Source organism: Triplophysa rosa, linkage group LG22, assembly GCF_024868665.1.
Source record: "Triplophysa rosa linkage group LG22, Trosa_1v2, whole genome shotgun sequence".
In the NCBI taxonomy this organism is placed as follows: Eukaryota; Metazoa; Chordata; class Actinopteri; order Cypriniformes; family Nemacheilidae; genus Triplophysa; species Triplophysa rosa.
In genome coordinates, this window is record NC_079911.1 from 4,619,871 (window position 1) to 4,644,559 (window position 24,689).

Sequence of the window (24,689 nt, forward strand, 5' to 3'; positions counted from 1 at the left end):
TACTATGGTAAGACTCAAAAACACTAGTGTCTATGAGTTATAGTAGTTTACTGTAGTAAATACTAAAGTACACTAGATAATTTTTCACGTGGGAACTAATTCAAATGTGTAACACATTTCTTTGATACAGCAGTCTTTATAAAGGGAAATATTAGGCTTACTTTAAATGCAGATCTAAGACGGCCAGTAGGTGGCGTCAATTTTCCACTGAGTTAGTGAATCATTTAACCAACTCGTTCAAAACGCTAATTAGAGTCATTCATAACACACATTCATTTAGAAGATAAACACCTCCAAAAGGCAGATGTAAGTGTTCAAATTAATATTAATGCGCACATGGAACATTATTTACAGTACGACGATACTACCGTTTCAAAAATAGAGAGGCATCGCGATGCTACCGTAGCACCGGTACACCGTGCAACCCTAGTGTAGATAGCGAGTTTATCTGTTGTTCCCTTTCTGTCGGTCTCTTGACGTTGTGTCGAACCGACAGATTGGGGTTTGTCTTGAGAACCTATCATCTTCTGAGTATTTTGAAAAGGCTAATGAAAACTGGCCGAACCTTGCGCAGATGAGTAACACCGAGAAGGTCCGCTTTCTCGACGCACCCGTCTCGCAAGGGGGGGGCTGGTTGGTGATACTGTCGAGCCGCAGTTCGTGACAGTAAATAAGCAGTCCTCCCGTGCCGCGACTCGGCCGCCTCGGCCGTCGAGTCCCGTGCACCGTCTGCTTCCCAGCAGCCCTGGTCCTCTTCGACGCCCTCCAGCTCTGGCACCCCCCACTCAGGCGGCCCCCCTGGAAGAGACAGCGAAGAGGAGACCATCGCCCCATCAGCAGCCGTGGAGAAAGCAGAAGCGGCCCTCATGGGAAGACCTCAGGGGGATCGAGGCTACCATTGGGCCCGACCCCAGCCACATCGCTGGGAAATCGGTTAGGGACAGATCCTGCCCCGTCTCACCATCTGCTGGCCCCCTCCGGGGGGCTAGCGCCCACTTACTCTCAAAAAAGAGAGTTTCCTCTCTCTCTGGGTTATCACAGCCGCTCCCACCCTCTGCACGACGGTGAACGGCAACTCGACGTTGCATCACGGCGAAGCGCAATGTCGAGTATAAACCCCAGCCCTCAGCACTCTCAGTCAGACAGTGCGTTGAGCTGCGCAGTCGCCAGGCAGGAAAAACAGCAGAGCCGATCTCCTCCCCGGGGGACCTCCCCCGGCAAGGAATCCGTACTGCTAGCCATCGAACCACCCCCTGGGGGACGATGAAAAAGATCGAACCTTTAGTCCCTGTCACATTTCTGGGAGCCTGGCTCCGGCTTCCCAGACTGTCAGGCTGGCTAGGGAAGACGATCCGTCTCGGCTACGCGATCCAGTTCGCCACACGGCCCCTCGGGTCGATGCACATGCGACCGCTCCAACACTGGCTACAGAATCAGGTTCCTTGGAGAGCGTGGCACACCGGCAGCAGGCGTATGGTCATCACGCTTTTCTGCCGACGCACCCTAACCCCCTGGTCTCCCATGACCTTCTTGCGGACAAGGGTCCCCTTAGGGCAGGGGTCAGGCACGTCGTGGTGACAACGGATGCCTCCCTGCAGTGTTGGGGTGCCGTGTGCAATGGCCACGCAGTGTCTGGGCGGTGGACGGGCCCCCGCCTGCGTTGGCATATCAACTGCCTAGAGTTGTTGGCTGTGCTACTTGCACTGAGGAGGCTACTACCTCTCGTGCAGGACAAGCACGTGCTAGTCCGGTCGGACAGCACAGCTGCCGTGGCGTATATCAATCGTCAGGGTGGCATTCGCTCACGGCAGCTTACACGACTCGCCCGGTGCCTCCTCTTCTGGAGTCAGCAGGTGATCAGTTCCCTGCGAGCCACACACATCCCAGGCGTCCTGAACCAGACAGCCAATGCGCTCTCTCGTCAGTCGACGCCTCACGGAGAGTGGCGACTCCATCCCCGCGCAGTCCGGCTCATTTTGGAGCAGTTCGGCCAGGCACAGGTGGACCTGTTTGCCTCCCCGGACTCCACCCATTGTCCGCTTTGGTACTCCCTGACCGAGGCACCCCTTGGCACGGATGCCCTTGTGCACAGCTGGCCGCGGGACAAGCAGAAGTACGCCTTCCCCCCAGTGAGCCTCATTGCACAGACCCTGTGCAAGGTCAGGGAAGAGGAGCATCAAGTGGTACTAGTTACGCCCCATTGGCCGTAACCAGGACTTGACAACAACTTCCCCCTGGCCGCTACCCCTGGCGAAGGACCTGCTTTCCCAGGGGAAGGGGCACGTTACGGCATCCCAGGCAGAACCCTGGAACCTCCATGTCTGGATGGGACGAGGAGATCCTGAGTGGCCCACCCCCTGTCTGGCTGGGACATCACTCAGGCTAGGGCCTCGGCCACTAGGCGGCTATACGCCCATAAGTGGCGCCTCTTCTCATCCTGGTGCTCTTCTCGGCGCGAAGACCCGCGGAGTTGCTCGATCGGGAATGGGCTGTCCCTTCCTCAAGAGAGACTGGGGAGTAACCTCTCCCCCCTCCACACTGGGAGTATATGTAGCCGCTACGGCCGCTCATCATGACCCAGTTGCTGGGAAACCTCGGGGACAGCATGACCTGGTCATTAGGTTCCTAAAGGGCGCAAGAAGGCGATCGCCTCATCCGTGCTCCGTACCCTCTTGCAACCTGGGTGGCAGGCCTCAAGAGGCCCCGCCCCCTTCGAGCCTCTCGGAGCTGCCGCTCTTTCTCACCTCTCGATAAAGACTGCTCTCCTGATGGCGCTCACCTCCAAGAGGGTAGGGGACCTGCAAACACCCTCCGTGTCCACAGATTGCCTAGAACTCTTACCCGGGGTTCTCACGTTATCCTGAGACCCCGTCCCGGCTACGTGCCCAAAGTTCCAACCACTCTCCCAAAAGACCAGGTGGTGAAACTGCAGGCGCTCCCCACCGGGGAGGAAGACCCAACCCCATCCGTGTTGTGTCCAGTACGCGCACTGTGCCTCTACTTGGACTGCACGCAGAGCTTCAGAAGCTCTGAGCAGCTCTTGTCTGTTTTGGAGGTCAGCAGAAGGGAGGGCTGTCTCCAAACAGAGGCTGGCGCACTGGATCGTGGATGCCGTCGTTAGGGCATACCGATCTCAAAATCGCCCCTACCCGTTGGGAGTGAGGCACACTCCTCATGGGCACTGGCTCAGGGCGCCTCTCTGGCAGACATCTGCAGAGCTGCGGGTTGGGATATGGCCAACAACTCCGCGAGGTTCTAATACCTACGCACAGAACCGGTGTCAGCCCGCGTCCTACAGGGCAATGTCTGCGAAAGCCCTTCCCCTTCCCTCAAGGGGGATCAGCTGCTATTACGCCTCCCTTCTTTCCCCACTGGGTAAAGAACAGGCATTCCATCCATCACTAAGCACCTTCCTCGGGGCAGGCTGGGCAGAGCAGCCCTGCCGCCTTAGGCCGGGGAACAGTTGAGTTATCTGCCACATAGCTATAACCGGACCTAGTGCTTCAGACGTGGTAACCCCCCACCCCTCCGTGGGCTGTTCCGTCTGATGTATCCTCATGAATGGTTCCCACCTCGGCAACCCATGACCTCCCTAGGTGGACTCCCACCTTGCGTTTAATTCCTTAGTCCGCACATTTTTTCGATGAGTTCTCCCCTGATGGCGAGACCATGTGGTGTCTCCACTATTCCTCCCTACGGTAGGTAGTGGTCTCTGCAGCATTTTTCCCCCAAGGGGGAATAATGCTTACTCAGTGGCCCTTATGGTACCGGGCGGCTTCTCACTGGTTAGAGAATTAAGGCCTCCGCCCGTGATGGCCGGTGGCAGGGGCTTCCTATCTTTTCACAAAAGCTCTGGGACCCCCTACTTCTCCACTGGATGGTTACAATTTCACGCTAGCGCTTACCTCTGACTCGCCCAGGCCAGTCAACGTTGCTCCGCTAGAGATTGTGACGTGGCTCAGGGCTGTGGCGTTTTCCATACGAACCCCAATCTGTCGGTTCGACACAACGTCGAGAGACCGACAGAAAGGGAACGTCTTGGTTACGGATGTAACCTCAGTTCCCTGATGGAGGGAACGAGACGTTGTGTCCTCATGCCACAACACTGGCTGCACACCCCAGCGGTCGGGGGGATGCTCTCAGGCTCCTCAGACCAAACGCTGAATGAATGAGCACGCCGGCTTCCCTTTTATACCCGGATATCCGGGGAGGAGTCCGGCATGCAAATTTCATTCGCCAATTTTCATTGGCCTTTTCAAAATACTCAGAAGATGATAGGTTCTCAAGACAAACCCCAATCTGTCGGTTCGACACAACGTCTCGTTCCCTCCATCAGGGAACTGAGATTACATCCGTAACCAAGACGTTTGCTTATGAAATGCAAAGTTTATTCCAAGTAGATGAAATATTTAGGTCAAAATTACAAAACAGATTGTCTGGAGAATTATTTTCTCTATCCAGGGAATATAAAGTGAATATGAAAACTTGAACGTGACAGAAAACGTGTCCATTGTACCTCTGAGGAACATGCTGTCCCAGATGGTCTCCAGATGGAGAAAGCTATCTGTTAACATTCCCATTTATCTCAATGGGAGTCACTCGGCATTCAGCCTCAGGAATATGTGACCTTGCGGTCTGTCATCTTTGCTTATTGGCACTTTTCAGCCAGACACATCAAGTCATAAATGCCATGTAGTTAGCCGCTATGGAGCCCTGAAATTATGTGGTCCAAAGCCCATCACCAGAGACTATCTGGATCTATCACCTCATCAATACATAACATGTTACACTTGTTAAAAATATTTAAAGGAATAGTGCACTAGTACTTAAAAATGATTTCATATTGTTGATATATTTCTAAAAACATATTTCTTTAAAGGCATCTGCTACGGGCTCATCTAACAGCCAAACGTTGACTCCTTGGTCCTGAAATTTCAGAAAGACTGTCCTTAACCTTCCCCTTTGACCAGAGGCACAGCCTTTAATCTGACGTTGTCAAGTCCATGTTGAGATTTACGATTGGCACGAGGTGAAGACCTCAAAAATAGACATCAGCGGGAGGAATTTCTAACCACCCTCTCGATTGCCACTCGAAAGGCAGTTTCAATTGTTTAAGCAAGGGTTAGGAAGTCCCTCAAGGGCAAGATGGTTTGAAGCAATTACTCTTAAAGTGTATATCAGTGTATCATTCAGGCCACAGCCTTGACATTTCCCTCACCTTTCATGTCAATAGGGTGGTTTTCAAGTACGCTCTTTTCCAGGAAGCAATCAGAGTTGTTAATAGCCTTCTTGGCCTTACCAGATCAAGACTTATTCATGAATGAGCTACAAGGGCACCGTCAGAGGGCTATTACAGAAAGCTGTCTGGAGAACCCAGTACTACTAGACAGGGCTGTTAGTGTAGCTGTCATGGGACTATACTGCTGCTGTGATTTGAAGGTGATGATGTAAAGATTATGGGCTGAGGTGAGGATATCGGTTGAAGAATTACAATGGATTTTGCTTCCTGAATTGACACACTTCATTGTATAATATAGTAGTGGCCAAATATGAAGACCTATTTTGGATATTGGATGTCTTAGCTCTTTAGTCAAATGTTATTAAGGATTCATTAAAGGTTTTGTATAGTACTGCTTGGAGAATAAATTGAACTCAGCTTTGAGTAGAATTTAAAGAGGCTTTGCAAAAGCAAAGTTTGTTGAAACATGACACCAGGAGAATGAATACAAAATAAAATAAAAATATATTAATAACTAAAATTACCATTGGCAATATTTGCTTTATTTATTGCTTGTGTTTTTTGTTTGTCTATGTCTTTTTAATAGTGAAATCGGTGCTTGAAGTGGGCCGGTACGTGCCGGTCCTTCTCTATTTGAATCTTTAGCGTACCTTCACTTTTTCTTGCATACCTGCACTTCTCACAGGTTGCCGGTACTTTGCCACTTCAATCAAAGCTTCATTGTATGGGTGATTTGCTAGAGCCACAGCGTTAGCATTTGCCGTTATGCATCTAGTGTCTTTGGCGCAGATCTACCCAATTTCAACAGATTGGCCAATCAAACAGGGTTTACGGAATTCCAGCCAATCAAATTATAGAGGCCAAGCAGCAGTTCAGCGAATAAAACTAAAGAAAACAAAACGTTCAGCAATCAAATTGAAGAAGACAGTCTGCTAATGACTGTGACTGTGTATTGAGATGTGAGATGGCAAACATAACAAAGCCAACGGTTTTACAATAAAGATGATAAACGGTAAGATTTCAGATGTACAAACTACTTATTTTTTACCAAATTCTGCTGTTTTAAATTAAAACTTAGGCGATATGTCACATAATGTAATGTGTGTTCGACTTGACATGCCTCAAAACATAACATATAAGTTTATAGCATATAAGGCATAAAATATGACTGTGTATATGATGGATTTAATTAACATAAGAATTCAATAGACTGCAAGACTATTATAACAGGGAAAAAAATCAAAATTTTTTGGTCAAATTTGTATTTAACATTATTAAATCAGTTGTTTGGCAAATGGTTTCTTTACTGAATAAATATGTTGTACCAGCATTTCAAATGTGGTAATAATTTGTATATGGAAACGTGCACCTCTTTTTTCCCACTTCAAGCACCGAGTGAAATAATACACATTATTCCTGATGTGATGTAGTGTGACAACAAATGCCTTAAAAGTTTTGTATTATGTGCATTTCGTTTATTACATGGAGCAGGATTTGGAGCCAGGATTTCAGTGCTCGATATGGAATGGAGAGAAAGGTTTGGGTTAGGATGAGTTAGGATTTGATGTTTCTTTTAATAAATCAGGTTGATTGATAGCATAGCGATCCAATCTTGCTGCAGAGGTAACTGGAACACAGGAAGAGGTGGAGCTTCAGGGCTGGCGTGCTAGTCAGATAGACTTTAACTCATCAGCTCTGCTCTAGTGGAAAGAGACATGTGTACCTCCCCCGGGGGCTGAAGCTATACAGCCAAATCCCACAGGATTACAGACACACACACATAGACAACAAAAGTCCAGTCTTTATACACCCAAATAGAGCTGTGGCCCTTATAAGAACACACTGGTTTGTTTGGAGGATAAAATATTGTGCCTAGACATTAATAGCAAGTGTCCAATAAACAGTATTTCTTAGACTGTGGCCATGTTCAGAATCAAATTTTGTTCTGCACTTGTAGCAGGCCATTTGTTTATACAGGTACCGTTCATACTGTGAACTATGCAGTTTACTGCATTCCCATACTGTGCATACTCCAAAATGCATATTGCAATAATATCATTGCATGGTATACTGAACGTACTAAATATAATACTATGTACTAAACTATCAGAAAAAAGGTACAAAAGCAAAGGGCCAGTACCAATTCAAAAAGTACATATAGTACAGTACACTGTATATCTGTAGCTAAGGGGTACAGTATTTGGACCTTTCAAAAGTGTACCATCCCAGTTTTAGCTTTTTTCTGAGAGTGTACTAGTACACTCTGTATTATTAAGTTTTATTTGATACTAGTTGAAGATTGAAATTGAAAGAATAACTTCAGTCTTCTGGTCTTGTTCACAAAATAAGATCATATGTAGTTATCATGTACTCAGTCAGATTTTACACCTTTTCCAAATATTCAGCATCTTAGTTTTGTAGATAAAAAGCCTATTTTCTGCTGTTGATCCCTACAGAGCCTGAACACTCATTTAAAGACTCAAGTGCAACACACACGAGCAAGTGTTGTGGCTGGATGTTCACTTGTGTAATCCACACACACACAAACACAGTCTGTTGACATGTCATGCATTGGATTCACTTAAGAATGCTGTCATATTTCTTGTTTGTGTGTTTGGATGATTATCTCTAGAGTTTACTGGTGTTAAGAGCAGATGAAAACATTACCAGCTAAATCTCCACAGTTTACCGGCCCTATATTTATCTATCAGGCGTTCAATAAATGATACTGCTTCTAAAAAGTGAGAAAATTAGCATTGGGGAGAAATATTCAACCCCCAATTATTCAACTGTGATGAATAAAGACTAACACATGTCTTCTTTTTTCACAGACGCTGTGGGTACAGCAAAGCCAAGCAGGATCCAGATGAGGAGAAGATGCACTTCCACAATGGTACCCGTAAGTGTAAAAGAAACACAGACAGACACATTCAGGTTCACACAGAGTTCAATGGGGTAGTGTCAGATTATCATAAACTCCAGTTGACATGAGGTCATGAATGTTATTTACAACATTTTAAAATCGTTTTTTTAATAAATGTTTAATGCAAAGAAATGAGTGTCCCTTTTTATTTATAAATAATATTTCTTTAAAATATTTATAAAATATTTAATTATTGATTATTCAATCAGTATCTGATATAATTGGTATTTAGGATTATTACAGTCTAACTTTAATCCTTGTATTCGTAATGCATGTGCTTTTTTCAAACATATTACACTTTGGTGCGTAACTTGTTTATCATGGGCATAATTTACATTTTTTTACTAATTACATTTCTTTAATGATAAGTTAAAAAGTTGCTGGCATGCAAGGTTATTTTAGTTTAGTAAAATTAAAACTTTTTTTAATTGAAATCAATTAAAATATTGTCCTTAAAATTATTAACGTAATTGTCCAGTTAACTGTGAATACCTGTGCTTTTATCTGCAATATCTGTGTCACCTGTCTTGTTTATTAAACACATACTCAACTCAACTCAACTTTATTTATATAGCGCTTTTACAATTTTCATTGTTACAAAGCAGCTGTACATGAGACACATTGACTACAAGCAAAACAATCAAAGTTGTACCTGCAAAAACAAGAAAAGGTTGAAAACACAGAAGACAGACACACCCACACACAAAACACTCCACACACACAACACGCACACGCACCAACACACACAGACACACACACACACACACACACACACACACACACACACACACGTACGTACACAGACAAGTACGCACACACACACACGCTCAGTGAGAGCACACATTTAGGATAAAGGAGAGAGAAGCACAGGTCAAATATAACAGATAATAAATTCCTATATGCAATATTAATTAAGTAAAACTTTAAGATTCTAAAGCAGCCCCCCCGGTCAGGCAGATAGTGCAAAAACAGTATGCAAACGGTGGCGAGGAACCCAAAACTCTAATCGAGAAAAAAAACCTCAGGAGAACCCAGGCCCAACCAGGGGATTCCAGTTCCCCTCTGGCAAAAGCTGCTGCCTCTGCACAAGCTCCAGAGAACTTGCACAACAAGGCTAAATAAAATAAATAAACTTAATAATAAAATAAATTATAGTTTAAGATTATCATTAATAATCTAATAGCATTTGAAATTTTGTGGTGAAGACATGTCAAGAGACCGCGTCCTTCTTTATCCAGCTCTATCATCTCAGCTCTTGTCAGGTCCCCACTTCCCATTCTCCGCTCTACCATCAGGTCAGGCCATGAACTGCATCCTGCTCGCTGTGGTAACCTTGGAACAATGAGACAAGACTGGCTGAGAGTAGAGTACTGTTCTGTACTCTTTGATGCAACAAGTACATCAGTTGTGTTTTTGGTTCCGGTTGATCTAACTAATGCAGCCTAAACCCTCTGAAGATTTATATTATGGAAGAGTAGTGTATGCAAGATTAAAAAGATGCGTCTTTAGTCTAGATTTAAACTGACAGAGTGTGTCTGCCTCCCGGACAGTGCAGGGAAGACTATTCCAAAGTTTAGGCGCTAGATAGGAAAAGGATCTACCACCTGCACTTGATTTTGAAATTCTAGGTATTACCAACTGACAGGACGCCTGAGAGCGTAATGCACGTGAAGGACTGTAATACAAAAGGAGTTCATTCAAGTACTGAGGAGCTAAACCATGTAAGGCTTTATAGGTAATAAGCAAGATTTTAAAGTTAACGCGATGCTTTATAGGTAACCAGTGCAAGGTTGACAGAACCGGGCTAATATGTTCATACTTTTTTGTACGTGTAAGAACTCGAGCTGCCGCGTTTTGGACCAATTGGAGTTTTTGTAATAAGCCTGCAGGGCAACCACCTAACAGTGCATTACAGTAATCTAGTCTTGATGTCATGAATGCATGAATTAACTTCTCTGCATCTGACATTGACAGCATATGACGTAGTTTAGATATATTCTTAAGATGGAAAAACGCAATTTTACAGGTGTTGGCGACGTGGCTCTCAAATGACAGATTACTATCGAATAGAACGCCAAGATTCTTTGCTGACGACGAGGGTTTTATGGAACATCCGTCAATAGTTAAACAGTATTCTTGGTTGTTACTTATAGCAGTTTTCGGTCCAATAAGTAACACTTCCGTTTTGTCCGAGTTCAGTAATAAAAAGTTGTTACTCATCCAGTTTTTTATATCGACTATGCATTCCATTATTCGATGGAACTGCTGTGTTTCATGAGGCTTCGAGGAAATATAAAGTTGAGTATCATCAGCATAACAGTGAAAGCTAACTCCGTGTCGCTTTATTATATCTCCTAGAGGTAGCATGTATAATGCGAAGAGCAGAGGCCCTAAGACTGAGCCCTGTGGTACACCGTACTGGACTTGCGATTTGCGTGACACCTCATTGTTTATTGCTACAAATTGAAAACGGTCGGATAAATAAGATTTAAACCATTTCAAAGCTATTCCCTTAATGCCGACATAATTTTCGAGTCTATGTAGGAGTGTGCTGTGGTCAATGGTATCGAATGCAGCACTAAGGTCTAGCAGCACCAATAACGAGATACAACCTCGGTCAGACGCCAATAGCAGATCATTTGTAACTCTGATCAAAGCAGTCTCTGTACTGTGACATGCTCTAAATCCAGACTGGAATTCTTCATTGATGTCATTCCTTTGGAGGAAGGAGCATAATTGAGTTGAAACTACTTTTTCCAGAACTTTAGATATGAAAGGTAGATTCGATATAGGCCTGTAGTTCCTTAGTTCTCTAGGGTCGAGTTGGGGTTTTTTGACAAGGGGCCTTATAACAGCCACCTTATATGCTTTAGGCACATGTCCTAATGTCAGAGATGAGTTAATAATACCAAGAAGAGGATCTATAATTTCTGGGAGCATCTCTTTCAGTAGATTTGTAGGTATAGGGTCTAGTATGCATGTTGTTGATTTAGATGATCTAATAATTTTAGACAGCTCATCTTGATCTACGGTATAAAATAATTGCATTTTCTCCTTAAGGGCGCTGTAGTTAGTTTGTTCAGCGGGTTTCACTTCTGATTGCATTGTTATAATTTTTTCTCTAATATCTTGGATTTTATATGTGAAGTAGTTCATAAATTCATCACTGCTATGCTGATATACAGGATCAGAAGTCACTGACGATTTATTTTTTGTTAATTTAGCCACCGTGTTAAATAAAAACCTAGGGTTGTGCTGGTTTTCTTCTATTAGTGATGAAAAGTAGGCGGATCTAGAAGTTATTAGGGCTTTCCTGTATTTTCGAATACTATCCTTCCATGCTGTACGAAATACCTCTAATTTAGTTTTCTTAAAGTTGCGCTCCATTTTTCGGGCCGCTTTCTTTAGAGCCTGAGTGTGTTCATTATACCACGGTGTGGGGCTGCCATTTTTAATCTTCTTTAAACGTAGTGGAGCAACTTTGTCTAGCGTTACCGAGAAGGTGGAATTAAAATTTTCAGTGGTAATGTCAAGATCTTCAACGTTATTTCTCATGATTTGAGACAATTCGGGCAGATTATCGAGAAACGCATCTTTGGTAGTTGAAGTTATTGTTCTACCATATTTGTAACAATGAGTTTTATTTGTAGCCGTAGGCCAGTGAAGCAAACATAATACCAGATAATGATCCGAAATGTCTTCACTCTGCTGAAGGATTTTAACGTCGTCCACATTTATACCGTAAGACAGTATTAAATCTAAAGTATGATTACGAAGGTGAGTGGGTCCTGACACATGTTGACTAATGCCCATGGAGTTAAGAGTGTCTTTGAAAGCCATTCCTAAGGCATCTGTAACGTTATCTACGTGGATGTTAAAGTCACCAACGACAAGGAGTCTATCTGCGGCCAGTACTAGTTCTGATAAGAACCCACCAAATTCTTTAATAAAATCTGTGTGGTGCCCTGGAGGCCTATATACAATAGCTAGAATCAATTTAAAAAGAGTTTTATCTTTAGTATTAGGTGTTGAAACATGAAGAACCATGACTTCAAAAGAATTATATTTAGAGTTCGACTTCTGGGAAATGCTAAGAGAGTTATTGTAAAGTGCTGCGACACCTCCCCCTCTGCCTTACATACAAACCTACAAACACACCAACCATGGCATGTACCATAGAATAAAAGTGGCATACACAAATGTGGCTTATTTTAGAGTCAGAGTTATTTTATTATGTATTGCAAAAGTAATATATCAATGTTGTTTAGCACAGCAGAGAACAAACAGTCTCAAGAGAGGAAATCACAAACAACATCTCCTCCTGGCCCTGCATCTTACATTACATCACACAACCCAATGCCTACAATAACCATGAAGTACAGTAAGCAACAATTTCTCATTTCTATCTCGCTTCCTGTCCTCCCTTTCTTTCTCACAGTCAAATTCCCAGCAGTCCGCACGTATATTGATCCCCACACCTATGAAGATCCCAACCAGGCTGTCCATGAGTTCGCCAAGGAGATTGATGTCTCCTGTATCACTATCGAGAGGGTTATTGGAGCTGGTGAGTGAGTTACACACAAGTAAAACAAAACAGGCCTCAGAAAGGTTTGCTGCCCCCACCAAAAATAATGATTTGGAATGTCTTGGGCTTTGTTTACATTACAACAGAATTCTGATTTATTTTCCAATTTGATCTTTAGGCTTCATCGCATTGTCATTTTGCAATTAATTAATTAATTCATCTTTGTTTAGACATTGCAGTCATTGAACTTCATTTGTATAACATTAGATGCACAATTTTCTATGTAAATAGTTTGTTAAACACTCTTGGTTTATTTGTCTTGTCTATGCTATTGTCACTTCTATAGAAATGTCTTAATCAGACATGAGGTCTTTAGTGACAAAAGTATCGGTTGCACTTTATTTTACTGTACGTGTACCTATTGTGTACTTAAGTACTGGGTAGTGTAAGATAACTACATGTTACAAGTGTAGGTTTAGGGGTAGGTTCAGGGTTAGTACCTAGTTATTACCCAGTTATTATATTTACTGTAATAAGTACACAGTATGTACATGAGAAACAGGACTGTAAAATAAAGTGCTACCAAAGTATTATTATCTTACACAGTTTGTCTTGTTTTATTTTGTTTTAAGGATGTTTAAATGCTTTATCCAAAAAAAAAGTAATTAAGATGATAAGAAAATATTTCATGCACCATATTTCATTCATTAGAATGTACTATACTATATGTTTATATAGTATAGTATAGTTATAGTTATATATAGTTATAGTATACTTATCTTTAAAAACATTTAAGCAAACCACTGTAAAACAAATATTTCCATACACTAGTGTCTAACAGATTTATATAGGTTGGATTTTGTTTAAAATGTTTCCCTGTAACTGCTGCACTATAAATACTGGTGTGCCCCGCAAGACTTCATTCATTCAGTAGGAAGCTAGTTCATACCTCAGTAGCTTTGCACTTTGTCGCTTCGCAAGGGAAATCTGCCCGAACACAATGGGGCGTTTCATTGTCTGCCTCCTTCCTGCCGCGGGTCATTGATGGCTCTGCCTCCCGGTTGCAGGGGAGTTCGGTGAGGTGTGCAGCGGTCTACTGCGGCTGCCGGGGAAGAGAGAGATCTCGGTGGCCATTAAAACTCTGAAAGCCGGTTACACTGAGAAACAGAGGAGGGACTTCTTGGGCGAGGCCAGCATCATGGGCCAGTTTGATCATCCCAATATCATCCACCTGAACGGGGTGGTCACCAAGAGTGAGTGCCCAGATGTCTTTTTGTGATGATAATTATTTAAAGTATATATAATATATATATATATATATTGTATGTCACCTTGAATTCACCTTTATCATTCATTATTCAAGAGTGAAACATTTTTTTTGCCTAACCTGGACATATGAAGGAAAAATTGCTTAAACATAAAAAAGCTAATCTAGCTGGTCCCCAAGCCTGGCCAACCTGGAATGCTGGTAACAAGATCACAAGTGCACTAAATCTCTCTTAAACAATCAAAACAGGTTGGCCTGACAATAGGGTGGGAGACCAACTAAGTCCAGCAAACCAGCTTATGATTAAAGCAGCTTAAGCAGAAAAGTACTGGAAATTACTTTAAATGTTATTTTTCTAGTTATGCACAGCTCTGAAACACTTAAAAAATCAGAAATTGTTCTTTAAGATGACCAATACTCCTCTGATTAAATTAAACAAATCAATTAAATAAATGTATGAATTTAAAATATATTCATAAAAAATATGACCCCATTGATCTTATCTGTGATGGTTTGGCTGTTGTCCCAGTCTGTTTTTTGCCTAGTGACAAGTGCTAAAAATAATTTTAAAACCATCTTGCCTGCCAGCTAAGATTCACAAACTGCATTAGCTTGGTTTAGGTGTTTTCTTAAAGTCCCAGTGAAATTAAACATAACAATTACTATTTTTTCATGAAATCTTGCAGCGTTTATTGTAAGTTGCTTACTAATGTGGTTCATTCTCTTTTAAAAATGCATGTGCCCTCATAAGATTCAGTTAAAATCTGAACATGCACTTCCGCCCTCTAGTGACTATCCATCTCAAATGACGTAAATTAGATGGCTTGGGCGGTCAGTCAACTGTCAGTCTGCTCCCAGTTCCATTTCAAAATACAATGGCTGTTTTTATACATCCAATCAAATCACAGTGAAAAAACAAGCCACACCCACTATTTTTTCTAATTCGATGCGCATCAGAATACCAAAGCAAAAACATTTGCAACTTCCGGTTCACGGAGACTTGAGTGAAGGAACCTCACAAATTTGAGAAGTCATGGTAATGCATTGGCCAATATGTTTGTTAACCCTGTGGGAAACAAAACTAAAATAAGTATGATTTATTTCTTCTGCTTTCTGCAAGGCAAACCAGTGATGATAATAACAGAATACATGGAAAATGGATCCCTTGACACCTTTTTGAAGGTACATTTTCTCTTTTTGGAGATACAGCCATTGAAATATAAAACAATTATAGTGTCTTCTTAAAAACATTACCAGACTAAATAAATTTTGTGTTGTATTGTGCAGTTAGTTTTCCTCAAGTATTAGCCCTGCTCTTGTTCGTATTTTCTATTAAACTCAGATGTGTGGATGTTTTATCTCTTTTCTGCTCCAACAGAAGAACGATGGCCAGTTCACAGTCATCCAACTGGTTGGCATGCTGCGTGGCATCGCTTCAGGCATGCGCTACCTATCTGAGATGGGATATGTGCATCGTGACCTAGCTGCCCGCAACATCCTGGTCAACAGCAACCTAGTGTGTAAGGTGTCCGACTTTGGCTTGTCAAGAGTGCTAGAGGACGACCCGGAGGCGGCCTACACCACACGAGTATGTGCTTCACAATGCAATTATGAGTCACGCTAGCTGGCTAACATATTAGCCCTCATGTCTATTAGCTTCCTCTTAGCAGGCCTCTGTTTGAACGTTCAATTAAACCTCAGTGCCTATAGCATCCTCATGTGTAATAGTTTTCAGTCTTGCTGTGATGATTTTGTATGGTATTGAGCTGGAGGTGGTAAAATGAACTTAAAGTGATACTTCACCCAAAAATGAAAATTCTGCCATCATTTGCTCAACTTCGAGTATTATTTTGTTCTGATAAACACAGAGAAAGATATTTGGACACCCATTGACTCCCATAGTAGGAAAAAAACAATGGTAGTCAAAAGTGCCCCAGAACAGTTTGCTGTCCTACATTCTTCAAAATGTCTTCTATTGTGTTCAACAGAACAAAAAATATATTTTTTCCTACTATGGGAGTCAATGGGTGTTGAGATCTGTTTGGTTATAAGCATTATTCCAAATATCTTTCTCTGTGTTCATCAGAACAAAGAATTGTATACACATATGGAACAACTCGAAAGGTGAGTAAATGATGACAGAATTTTCATATTGAAGTATCCCTTTAAAGGCTTTGAAAAAAAAGCATTAATAAGCGCTAATATGAATGATGTTCTTAAAGCGCTACTGTTGAAGGCAGAATGATTTGCGAATGACTGTCAAGTGTGTATTTGTGCTTTTTTTATTGTCTCATTGTCTCATTGTCAAAGGCCTGTTTACTCTAAAAAATGAAAAATTTAGACTTCCAGTAGACCTCCGCAAAGAATCTATAACTGTAATTTTAATATAATTTAATACAATTAATATTCAATGAAATATTAATATTAATTAATATTAATATTAATTAAATATAAAATAAATTGTGATTTTTTTACCAAACACGGACCGGAAGTTAACTTTGGGCCAGCACGTGCGGCCGATGAAACAGTCTATAAACATTACTTTAATGATAACTCTGTTAGTGTACACAAGATAATGTTGCAATGATGCAGTTGTTTTTGTGCCTCGCGATGTTTAAAATAATATATATTAGTATTATTGTTGGTATTATTATCATAATAAGGTGTGAACAAGCTATGTTATTGAAATCATATAATGTTTTATATTAGAAATGTAAAATATTTTATATTTCACATTTTTACAACTTTGTGTAACAATTTATGTTGATTAAAAAAAATCTATTTAATATTATTCAGGGTTATGAAAATATTATCAGGGAAATAAAAAACTGTACAACTAATAATTATTACTGATCCCTGAACATGAAGCTGCATAATTCTGGGTTGAGAGAATATAATTAGAAGTTTCATTCATAATTAGCATAGCATTTCCCCCCGTTTCTTAGTTTAGCGTGTCAAAGGAGCACTGAAGAGAGCGTTTGTGTGTGGATGTGTGTGAACTGTCAACAGAGTAAATGAAGACATGTCTCTTCGGTGCGTGAGACATACTGTCAGAGATGGAGAGCGCCAATGGTTGGACAGTCAATTAGAGATTAGCATGTAAGAGCTATCTACAGATCTTGTGCTTCCTGTCACTGTTTTCACAGACTGAGACCAGTGATAATCACCCGTTAGGATGCTTTGACAAGACATGTTTCTAATCCGAGATGTGAAATCCAGTGTGCTGTTTGTCTTGCAGGGTGGGAAGATTCCAATCCGGTGGACGGCCCCTGAGGCTATTGCCTACAGGAAATTCACCTCGGCCAGTGATGTATGGAGCTATGGCATTGTTATGTGGGAAGTGATGTCGTACGGCGAGAGGCCATACTGGGAGATGAGCAATCAAGACGTAAGTTAACACAAGACTTGTGTCTAAATGTGCTGTTACCTCTGGTGTAAAATCCAGACTATTGTGAAAAAAGAAGGCTTTTTATCTTGCAGATCATAGAATGTGCCAAAAAAAATCCCACATCCCATCCTTTATATTAAAAATGGGACCCAGGTCATAGAGACCAGGATAATACAGAGACCTCTTTTGAAATAAGCCAGTAAGGAAACTCGCAAACTAGCTAAGCTTTATTAACTACCCCGATTATCATAGCTTATCATAAAATTACTCTCTATATAACTTTCTTTATGAAATAGTATACATTCATTTTCATAATACTGGAATTTTACCTTGCAGTCTTTTAACACTACACCACAATAATACTACACCACAATAATTGCCTCCCATGGCCATTTTAGAAACATGTGATATCAGATTGCTGTAGGGGAAATGAGAGTGATAGAATGCTGATGTTTATATATAGACGTAAGGGTGAACTGTAGACTACATTTTCAGCGAGTACTACTGTATAAGTGGGGGAGATATTTGTGGCGATTTGGTGGGATAGAAAACTTTTTCTCCCACTGCAGTAAATCTGCCGGCGGTCGAGTCAAAGGTCACATGCTTACAAACTGCAGAACACACGGGATGCTGGGTAATGGATTCTAGCAGAAACCGAGTTTCAGTTTTTGACCACAATCCACTCTCTTAGCTCTACTACACAAAAAGGCATCATCTGTCTTCTAACAAAATATGCCTGGCTTATTGAAGTTTGGTTGTGGGTTAATGTTTCATTAAAAGACATTAGTAGCTTACGTCATGCTTTCCTTTATGGGTTTTCTTGTGAATTTAAATGTGATCTCATTACATCTAGTTCCGTATTTCCAGTATTTTCTTTATATGTTCTATATTGTCTTAATTTCTTAGAGTATTTAGAAAAAAATAAAGATCAGAATAGAATGAAATACTAAAAGGTTTTCTGCATTGTATTAACATGCGTTGCATCATGTTTAGGACTCACAGGTATTGCAGACCGGATGCGCACATTCAAAGACCAATGCCAAGACATAAGGCATGTCATGACCACTAACATGCTCAAATTCTTTCAGAGCGTTGTCTTGACTAAATCGATTTATATTCTTATTTGGTTTGGAGTGTACTTTTGTTTGTATTTGAGATATTTTTAGATATTGAACAATTCAAGTGTATGTTAAACAGCCGCCTCCGTGTCTTTTGTCATGCAGATATGCATGTCATATGTCAAAGCATGAGATGACAAGTATATTTGCAGACAACGATAAAAGAAGGCACTGCTCAAGTTTTCCCGGCGTGTCCCAGAAGGAGGTACACTTCCCAGTCATGGTTTTATCAAGCACAGCTGACCTTTTTTCCTCCTTTTCAATTTACCAGTGATGGCTTCATCTGCTCCTCACGTGACGTTCTCTGCTCCATCATTAATCTGTTTCACACACACTTGGGAAGGAAAAGTTATTTGATGTTTTATTTAACAGAATCTTGAGAAGTTCCCCTCAGATCTCGGCTTCCTCTGCTCAGCTAGACACACTCTCTCTCTCTCTCTCTGTCTGTCTGTCTGTCTGTCTCGCTCTCTTCTCTCTGAGTCTGTACCATGAGGGATTGCTTTCTGAGCTGCTGTTGTTATAGTGTTGCTTTTTTGGTTTGGTTTGGTTTGGTTTGGTTTGGTTTTTTGTGTGTGTCTTCACATGTGAAATGATTTTATTTTAGCTTTGAGAAGAGCAGAATCTTTGTTTGCTTTGTGTTTGGCTTATAAAGGATCTCGTAAAATGTTGAGCTACACTAATATACCTCTCAAATGAACCCTGTTAGAACACTATTTACTGTAAATACTATTTATCAGCACTAATCAGTAAACAATATAACATCAGTTAATGCGAACAACTGACTTGTTTCATGATAAGGACATATAATAAATACTACAATAAAAGCTATAAAAGGCTATGCTAGGACTATTTTGTCGAGTGTTTTCCAAAATGAGATAAACCCGTTTTTAAATTATGTTTTTTACTATGTTATCATGTTTTTATTGTGTTTTATTGTGTTAGTTAGCTGTATTTTTTTGTTATTATGGCTTAAATCAAAACAAACCAACTGCAGATTAATTGGAATGCACAATGAAAAAAACATGATTTCTGAATAATTTTAAAAACGGAGTTATCTCATTTTGGAACCAAACTCTTCATATTGATATTGATAATGAAGTTATCATATGATTAGCACGATATATGGTATCCAAAATGTTATATATATTCATTATTTAATTAATAGTAACACTAACATAAAATAGATGGTTCTACCTCTAAATTCTGATTGGATGTGCCACAATCAAAGTTTTGTAAAACTACCAATAAAGGCATGCACACCAGAGAATGCATGTATAGTTTATATACACATTTTGGCGTTTTTAGATTCAGAGTTTCTTTTTTTAAAACTGATGATGAGATTTGCCATTGTCATGATCTATTGTCAATTTTCTGTTCATTGTTTCTGATCAGGGGCGTAAGGGGGGGTGGTTATGATTATTCTAAGGGCCCACACACTTTTTAGGGGGTGGGAGCCCATACAACTCCAAAATATAAACAATTATTACTGGCTTACCATAGCCAAAAAGGGGAAAACAGGAAGATGGATTTATGATGTACTTGCTCATTATTTCAATTTGTTAATTTCAAACAAAAAGATACAGTGCAACTTTAACAGTACTTAATATAGTTTTTTACATTTTTTAACACAGCTGGACCAATTGGCTCTACCTGAATGAAAACAAGCTACCATTTGTGATTCAATAGACATGGCATGCGTGGCTTATATTTATAGTGGAACAGGGTATACAGACACTGAAACATTCGTTGTTGTCTCAGGTGATAAAGGCAGTAGAAGAGAACTACAGACTCCCAGGTCCTATGGACTGCCCAACTGCCCTCTATCATCTCATGATGGACTGCTGGCAGAAGGACAGAAACAGCCGACCCAAATTTGAGGAAATTGTCAGTTTACTGGACAAACTGATTCGCAATCCCAGTAGCCTGAAGAGTCTTGTCAACCCATCAAATAGGTAGGACCATTAATCGTTTACTTTGATCAGTGGTTAATTTCTGTACGAGTCATGTCAAAAGCATACTTGATTATGTTTGTGGATGTATATGTATATGAGTGTAATGTATTTTAAATTATTAATCTATTAAAAAATGTATCTGTTTCTTAGTGTTCGTAATTTTTATAAACTTTCCCTGCGAGCAAAAGTATATTTTTGTTGATTTAGTCAAGAATGTATTCGTTGGAAAAACATGTTGACCAGTGAAATCATTACTTATTAAGAGATAAATACATAAATATACAATAGATATACAATTGTGAATGTTTAAATAAGAAATCATGCATCTCCCTCACTCTCTCTCTCTGTCTCCCAGTCTTTTCATTCATTTTTCTCTTCCTTTTATATTCTAATTATGTTGTTATTTATGGCATATGATTAAGGCAGACTATGCGCTCAGAAATGATGTCACATCTGTGAAATGTTGATAACAGAGGGTTAACCACCCCAGTACACGGTTGTCACAGGAAATCAAAATTTAATGACACTTGTAACAAATAAGCACTCAAATTTCATGATTTAATGTTGAGTTAAACAGAAGTGACACTGTGCAAATGACTTCCAATTACCGTGATTATATGGTATCAAATGTGAAGTGGTCTGTATTCCTACGTGGTGGAATCATTTATTATCTGTAATTGTGTTATGCAATTATGCTCAGGTTTAATATGAAATTGATTTGGAAATGGGAATGTTTTGGTAGCTACTGTATGTTGTTGCTTTATTTGTCTTTGCATGGTGATATTTAAAACGGGATAAAAAATCAATCACTGCATCAATATTTATACTTACACGATTTAGGCCATAAAAACAGAATTATGAATAAGGCTTAATAATAATCTTAGTTCCAAATATTTAAACAGTATCAAATACACACTTTGGTCTGTGACCCATACGGAAAATATGTTATATGTTATTTTTACATTTTATGTTGTTTTGTATTCTTTCTGTAATATAATTTAAAAGGTTAAAATGAAACCCGTTTGTGAATGTTTTGCTTTGCTAAAACGATAGCATGGCCTTGAGCTGGCACTGCCCCCACATTTTTGCAAAACCTGATGATCCATGTTATCCCAGCATGATTTGATAACGTTCCAAGCAGCAGCCTGGCATGCTTTAATGAAAGCTAAGAAATCTGACCTTTTTTGTACAAAGAAGTTGAGCATTGCCACACATTGGCGATCTAAAATCACTAATCCAAAATCATATTCAAAACACAACAATACTTTATTTGCAGGTCTGTAATTTAAATTTGTATTTTCAAATGTGCCCTAGACGTTTGGAACTAGATGTATAACTATTGTTGTTGTAAATGAAGAAAAATACATTTTTGATACCTTTTTTTGTGTAGACCATTAGATACACATTAAAGATACAATACTGTGCTCGAGTCAGCTCAGATCCGTAAATGCTTTTAGTATCCAAGCTCTACCTACAGTAGATCTTTAATCTCACGTTTATGCTCACCACTGTATGTGTCTTTCCCACAGGGTGTCGAATTTATTAGTGGAGCACTGGAGCCCTGAGGGCTGTGTATTCAGATCGGTGGAGGAATGGTTAGAGGCCATAAAAATGGGTCGATACACAGAGCTTTTCATGGAAAGTGGATACACTTCTTTGGAAGTAGTCACTCAGATGACCTTGGAGTAAGTCATTGAGCCTGTTTACTGTTCATGGAATGCTGAAATGAATGTATGAAGAGTTTGACCCCAATTTGAAAACGGCGTGTTTTGATCAGGGAATTCCGATGCACTTTCTAATCGTTGATTGTTAGTTACACGACGTTTAGGGGGTTGATAATAAAGAACTGTCATTTGGTTTAATTGACTTCTGCTAATAGTTAAATTACACAAATTCATTAAGAAGATGTTCCCACATGGCGAGTTGTACCAATAAAGGACAGAGATTAGCTCGGTTTGCTTTAGTGTATTTTCCAGTTATAAAAATCCCTGCTTTGTCGTTCTTTTGCAGAGATCTAAGGAGAGTTGGAATCAGTCTTGCCGGCCATCAGAAAAAGATCCTCAACAGCATTCAGGAGATGCGCGTCCAGATGATGAACGCCACTATACCCATCTGAGGCCTGCCCCAGCTCTAAGGAACTAGCCAGCACTTTTTACCATGGACACCTATTCACTGAATGGAACTTATTGAACCATCATTTAGAAGGACAAACGGTTTACCGTTTCATTCACGCGAAGCTCCCAAACTAAGAGTGACTTTTTTGAGGAGGACCTTGAATGAAATGTTGAGTTGGCACTTGGAAAAGTGTGGCACATCTCCAGGTAGGACTACTGACTTGGGATCAGGTGTCTCTGGGCTGAATGTATAGCATTTTTCCATGACCTCATTCAACAATATTATTACCTCCGGAATGCCACCAGAGTCTGCGGTCAGTTTCAACTCACGGATGTTTTTCTTACAACAAGTTCACCTGGGGCAATGTTCATGCAGTACAACTGAATTCATCACGGGATGAGGGAACAAATGGCAGTGTTAACAAAGCAATAGCAGCATTCAAGATTGATGTTCATTTTATTTTAATCCGAATTGCTTCCTTGTTTCATTGAAAGGACAAAGAAATGAACAAGAGAATTTTCCTTTTGCACAAACTTGTGGAGAGCAGCGGAAATATGTTTGTATTTGAAAATGTGATGTTTCAGAACAACTGAATTGTTTTAGTTCACTGTTTTGATGTTTTGTAAATAGTGTACAGTTGCGTAGAAAAAGTGGAGCTCAAATGCATCCGTGTTCATGTGGGGTTGATAATTTAGTGTCTGGGTGGGCTAACATACTATGTATATTCAGTCCAGTCAATAAATGTTTATATTGACTATGTGCTTTGTTAGGTAGAAAAATGGTGTATATGCATAAGGGGCAATGACGTACTTCCACTAAAATCTCAGCCAGACATATACGTCACCGCTCTGTGTGCATATGCACCAGTTTCCATTCATGTGTGAACTCTAATACTGAATTTCTGATACATATTCACACCCATAATTTTGCCTTGTGCAATTGTTCACAGTTTATTACAGACTAGGTGGGTAGAAAAGTTAACAGTCAAAAAAACAAATACAGTTTATTTATTGTGCACAGTTTATTAGTGCATGTCATGTTATTTTTGTCCCTATCTTTATTTAAATTGTTTGATCTAACTTGCACCAATCCTGAAAAACATTTTTAAAATTCCTCAAAAGTGGGGGCATGTTATGTTTCAGGAGGGCATCAGTCACAATCCACTGCTAACGTACATTTAGTTCTGGATTAAGATGTGCACTTTTTACTGTCCAAAATTTCTGATAAATAAATTGAAAAAGATTTCAAAAAATCATTTCCTACTCCACATTTCCTTTTTTAATCACGTTACTAAAGTAAAATGGGTTGCAGATAAATTGGTTAAGTATATCAGAAATAACAATATAAGATATGATGAAATCAATATACATGAAATTGATAAAAATACATGAAATTCATAAAATTATGAATACCTGTATAAATATAAGAAATATAAAAAAATTATGAACCTAATTCAACCTAATTATTGTGTGCCGAATGTGTGGCATGTCAGTCACCACAATAAGTTTGACTCATCCCTTGGTGTATACAAATGATCAAAACACGTGTTGACAGTAAATAAACTATAAACATTTAATAAACATATACAAAAAAATCCTGTAATGGATAGACATTTTTTAATTCGTCAGTTAAAAGAATCTGTGAATTCTAAGGCTGACCTTTTAGGGTGAGACCACTTTTCCAAGAGCTAGAACTTGATTGGAGTTTGCAGAACCTGCTGTATGGTGCCGATGTGGTTAATAATGTAGTTAAGTTAGTGCCCTTTCTGTCGGTCTCTCGACGTTGTGTCGAACCGACAGATTGGGGTTTGTCTTGAGAACCTATCATCTTCTGAGTATTTAGAAAAGGCCAATGAAAATTGGCGAATGAAATTTGCATGCCGGACACCTCCCCGGATGTCCGGATAAGAGGGAAGCCGGTGTGCTCATTCAGAAATAAACATTACCTTTCGTTTGACTGAGAGAGTATTAGCTACCACAGGGATGCATTACAGTAAGACAGTAAAACAGATTGATTTGCCATGTAAAACAAACGAAACGTATCGAGCCTCGATGACGTAACAGGCTTCAAATGAGACCTCCGGAGGATGCAGCCTCCCGAAACGAGATAGAGTGTGATTGTATAATGTAACGCTACACAAAGCATGACAGAAAATTGCGTTA

At 40.3% G+C, this 24,689-nt stretch overlaps 1 protein-coding gene across 2 annotated transcripts in view; it reads left to right on the forward strand.

Moving 5' to 3' along the window:
- Positions 1 to 24,100, forward strand: part of LOC130545956 (ephrin type-A receptor 5) — an 81,556-nt gene extending 57,456 nt beyond the window's left edge. The window contains exons 9-17 of one of the 2 annotated variants that reach the window (XM_057320892.1): positions 8,071 to 8,138; positions 12,601 to 12,726; positions 13,755 to 13,940; positions 15,075 to 15,136; positions 15,333 to 15,542; positions 17,193 to 17,342; positions 20,219 to 20,412; positions 21,942 to 22,097; positions 22,423 to 24,100. In XM_057320892.1, coding sequence (XP_057176875.1) covers positions 8,071 to 8,138; positions 12,601 to 12,726; positions 13,755 to 13,940; positions 15,075 to 15,136; positions 15,333 to 15,542; positions 17,193 to 17,342; positions 20,219 to 20,412; positions 21,942 to 22,097; positions 22,423 to 22,528 — 1,258 coding nt within the window. In that variant the 3' untranslated portion in view covers positions 22,529 to 24,100. The remainder of the gene's footprint in view (positions 1 to 8,070; positions 8,139 to 12,600; positions 12,727 to 13,754; positions 13,941 to 15,074; positions 15,137 to 15,332; positions 15,543 to 17,192; positions 17,343 to 20,218; positions 20,413 to 21,941; positions 22,098 to 22,422) is intronic. The other variant, XM_057320893.1, reaches the window with a different exon arrangement.
- Positions 24,101 to 24,689: the final 589 nt, after the last annotated feature.